Source organism: Amblyomma maculatum, chromosome 1 (genome assembly GCF_055883805.1).
Source record: "Amblyomma maculatum isolate TAMU_Amacu chromosome 1, ASM5588380v1, whole genome shotgun sequence".
NCBI classification, from domain to species: Eukaryota; Metazoa; Arthropoda; class Arachnida; order Ixodida; family Ixodidae; genus Amblyomma; species Amblyomma maculatum.
In genome coordinates this window covers 20,062,141-20,066,708 of record NC_139344.1, presented here as the reverse complement: position 1 = coordinate 20,066,708, position 4,568 = coordinate 20,062,141, and the positions used below count along the sequence as shown (strand labels likewise).

At 47.3% G+C, this 4,568-nt stretch overlaps 1 protein-coding gene across 1 annotated transcript in view; it reads left to right on the top strand.

The window, feature by feature from the left end:
- Nucleotides 1-3,791: 3,791 nt before the first annotated feature.
- LOC146201917 (uncharacterized) overlaps nt 3,792-4,568 on the top strand; it is an 18,996-nt gene continuing 18,219 nt past the window's right edge. Inside the window, exon 1 of the mRNA XM_084599703.1 lies at nt 3,792-3,841. Coding sequence (XP_084455829.1) covers nt 3,792-3,841 — 50 coding nt within the window. The remainder of the gene's footprint in view (nt 3,842-4,568) is intronic.

Below are 4,568 nucleotides of genomic sequence, written 5' to 3'. Positions count from 1 at the left end.
GGCCAGAAGGCCCTGCAAAGGAGCCTAAAGTACCTAAACGCTCCTGACAGCGAAACGTGTTTCGCGCTGCGGTGGTTTGCTCGTTGGGCACGTCCGTCAAGAAGCACTTGGAAGTAACTCCTAGCCAGCAGATAAGAAGAAAAAAATAATATATGTGTCTTCCAGGTACGGCTCCAACGCTATATGGGCCATCTGCCTGCTCCGCTCGCAGCACTAACCATTCCTAGCCGACAAAATGTAGAGGGGGGTCAGTTCCGCGACTGGAGAAAATAAGTTGGTCGCTCTTGGCATTGGTGAAATGCGCTACGGGCGCGTGGCGGGTGCGATAAGAATGTGCTCTCCAGTTTGTTATATAATAACAATGTTCTTCAGTTTCTGTGACTGGCGCACCATTGACGATTAGCTTTGGGTCCACGAAGCTACTTGCATATTTCGTCCGGAGTCACTGCATGTTTCCCTGACCAGATTATGTCACCGCAGAATGTTGCATGCGCAGTTAGGGAAGCTCTTCTTTAGTACTAAGACGAAGAAGAAGAGCGCAGCTGCCTTCTGCAGTTGTTTCGAGCGCCTTTTTTATTGCGAAGAAAACATGTTTCGACTCCTACCCAAGACTCTGGGACAAACCGCTGCCTATTTTGCGCCCACGTTAGAACGTGAAATATGCCGATACATACGCCAACCTCCCAATGATGTCAATCTGAATTCGTGGCATTTTCGGGGCGTATACAGCAAGTAGCAGTGATTTTATTACCTCACACTAATTTAACGCTCTGAATACCGCAAATGTATCTCTACACGCCACACGCGTAAAATACGAAGTGTGGGTTCTTGCGGCACACCACAGTAGATCGCGTTGTTATGTCGGCATATTTCTCACAGTTCAGCAAATAAATTGCTGTAGTTTTAAAGGTGCGCCTCGAATTTTGTAGTTAATCAGTGTACTATCTGTCATAATTAAGCCAATCAGACACATTTGTCCCGCTTATAAACGCGCCCATAGTGTACATAATTTCTTCCATGTTTTCCTTTCTTTTCTGTAGTCAATGTCAACCCGTGCAACTTGAGTGACTTTTGCCTCAGGTAGACACATCTTTAATTTGCGCTAAATTATTTCGCAGCACAAAGCAGCCTGATTTACCACAGCTCTGGCCATAGGTGATACTGAAGGATAGGGTCCTTGTCCCGCTTTTTAATGCATGAGCATTGATAGGAAAAGCGTCCGCAGGAAGTCTCCACAAAAAGTGCGCAATGAAAGTATCTGTCCACCCGACCGAAATAGGCCCTCTCTGGACCCCCAAAATATGATTTCACCAAATTTGGCCTCGAACCTAATTCAAGTATGGCCACCTCAAAGCTGACCTCCAAATTTAGATCGGCCCGTCCCCGCAATTTGGCTCTGTGCATCCCGGAGATCTGACCTCGTCCGAATTTGACCAAAATTGGCACCCAACTTAATTTAAGTATCTCCAACTCAGTAGTGAGCTCTAAATTTAGGTGGGCGACCCTCAAAATCTCACATGATTATGCATTTTTCACCCGTGGGAGGCTGTGCACCTTTGGATTTTTTTTTTTAATTGGCACAATTTCGGATATATGCCTGTCTGTGATGTCAAAATGCCTGTCATAGATATCTTATTTGTAATATCTGTTAGCGGCTTACGGATATGCAGTAAGCAACTGATGCAGTTTTTTCAATGCCTATATTGCGTGTTCCATTCCTTGAGATGTTGCCGGTCACAGGTCTGGAATTTTTGTTTTTGTTTTTGTTTTTGTTTGTTTCTTTGTTTGCATGATTCGGCCCAAAAAGATCAAGGGAAGCTCATCATGCAAGCATTATTTTCTAAATTTGTCGAATAACAAGCTGAATTCAGGCACTTTTTAATAAACGCCAGTTGGGTAAGGTGCAGTGTATAGGGCGCTTGACTGCTGTACCCAAGGATACGGGGTCGAATCTCGGCCGCGGCGCCCGCTTTTCAATGGAGGTGAAAAGCAAGGCGCCCGGGTGCTGCTCGATGTCAGCGTATGTTAAGAAAACCCCAGGCGGCCAATATTTCCAGAGCCCTCCTATGCTGCGTGCCTCTCATAGCCGGAGTCGCTTTGGGACGCTTAACCCCACAAACCAAGCCAAGCCAAGCTTCGTTATAACTGAATAGGTTCCACCCGCTTTGTGTTCTAGTCGCATGACTTATCTCTGCGGGCATTCATTTTAGAGGTTGCATGCAAACTGAGAGCTCAGCGCATATGCCCACGTTATTAACATGTTCACTGCGCTGTTCCTATCTTCCGTGAAGCATGCAATGTGCATTGATGCCTACGTATTCGTATGCATTGGTTTTTGTGCACAACGTTTGTATGTTCGTTTCATTGGGTCCCCTGTTAGCGTGCGAACTGTGATTCCCCCGGTTAGGGCTCTCTTCGATATGGAGGACAGGTATCGCACACGAGATAGGGCCAGCAAAAGATTTAATCAGAACTGGGTGCCCCCACTCACCCGACGGTCTTGAGGCAGCGTCTTGACCTCACTGCAGTGATCGATATTTCAGGTGGGAGAAGATGACCATAGCTGCAGGCAGCACAGACACGACGAGCTGGATACACGGCGCCGGCAGGACTAACGAGCCATCTTCACAACCATCTTCACGTTCGCGGGCATTCGTTCCTCGGGAGGCGATCTAGGGAGGCTAGACTGAGCAGCGCCCTCCGGTGAATAAGGGGGCGTTCGCTTGGGTCGACATCCTCTAGCGCCTCGTCTTTCGCTCCCCCCAGGCCTACCGTCTTTCCGCGTCTTTCAGCTAGCCTCGGGTCCTTTCTTCCCGCTCGCAGAATCGTCGCCATCCTCACCGGTGCAGCCGTCGTCAGCACGTGATCCCCGCATTCCATTCGTGAGCGGTCGATGACTCTCGACTCGCCGCACTACCCGGATCTGCAGTTCAGGCACATGCAGTTAGCCCAAAACATGTAGAAAACAAAAATAGGTTGTTTAATTTCCCAACGTGACAGCAGTATTATTACATAAACAATAAATAATCATTCAAAATAATGGATTCTGCTACCAAGAGAAAATTAACACCGACTCTTAGACCGGAGATCGTAGAACGTGGCCTCCGTAGAACGAGGCCTCAGAGGCCATAGCTATTAAGATTGTCTATTTTTTTATATATTGCCTTCAGAGAAAAAGTGTCAAAGCAGAAGTTGTAGATCGCCTCGATCAACGGCTAGGTACGTCGTTTCCACCACGCTACGACTTACGCAGGTCTAATTTATAGGCCCTCAAAAATGCTGTCACGTGACCGGCTGTTATTTTAAATCATTCGCCAAGTGCGTACGTCTTGCTTCATCGTATAGAGCACTGCAGAGAAAAGCGGATTTTGTTATCTGGGACACTTTTTGGAGCTTTAAAGTGGCGCCGCTGTCTTAAAGAATTTTTTTTTTTTTTGTATTGCGCCAGGTATCACTTTCGGTTGGTTAAAAAAAATCAGCTTAAGTAAATTCTATCTTGGTTGGTTGGTTTAGTTTATGAGGTTTGACGTCCCAAAGCTACTCAGAGATTGAGATTGATTTATAGGAAGGGAAAGGCACGGTAACTGTCTCACTTGTTTTCTGTGGCTATAAGAAAAGCTGTAGTAGAGGAGAAGGAGAAAACATTAATGGCTATAAGGCTATAAGAAAAGCTGTAGTAGAGGAGAAGAAGAAAACATTAATGGTGACCCTGAAATGATTGGGGAAAGGGAAGTGGAGATGGTTATGGCACTGGTGGCAGACCCTATTTCGGGACGCCATTGGCTGCCGCCATGCCCGAGCTCTCTGAACCAAGGCCCGCTGGGCCTCCAGGTCCGAGCTGGTCAGGGTCGCCTCCCAACCCTCCCTAACTGGCTCTTTTATATTTGTGTTTTGCTGGCAGGCGCACACCATGTGGTATAGTTTCTCTGTCGAAAAGCAGCCGCCGCGGCCGGAATTCGATCCTTGGGCACCGTAGCCGAGCGCCCTAAGCACTGCCCCAAAACGGCGGGGCAATTCTTTTTGATGGAAACAACATAGTTTGGCGTTTTTCGAGCGGATCTACCACTTTTGCATTGACATGTTTTCTCTCAAGGCAATAATTAAAAATACCTAATTACGGTTTACTAATTAATCACCTCTGGTAACGAGACAAATGCTGCAGATTAGCATCGCCTACTGTTGGTCGGCTGTGAATTGGTTTCACTGGGCTTGGCCCACCGTATTCTATAAAACCTTGGTTACATTTAACCAGGACACCCTGCACACCCTGCACACACACACACACACACACACACACACACACACACACACACACACACACACACACACACACACACACACACACACACACACACACACACACACACACACACACACACACACACACACACACACACACACACACACACACACACACACACACACACACACACACACACACACACACACACACACACACACACACACACACACACACACACACACACACACACACACACACACACACACACACACACACACACACACACACACACACACACACACACACACACACACACACACACACA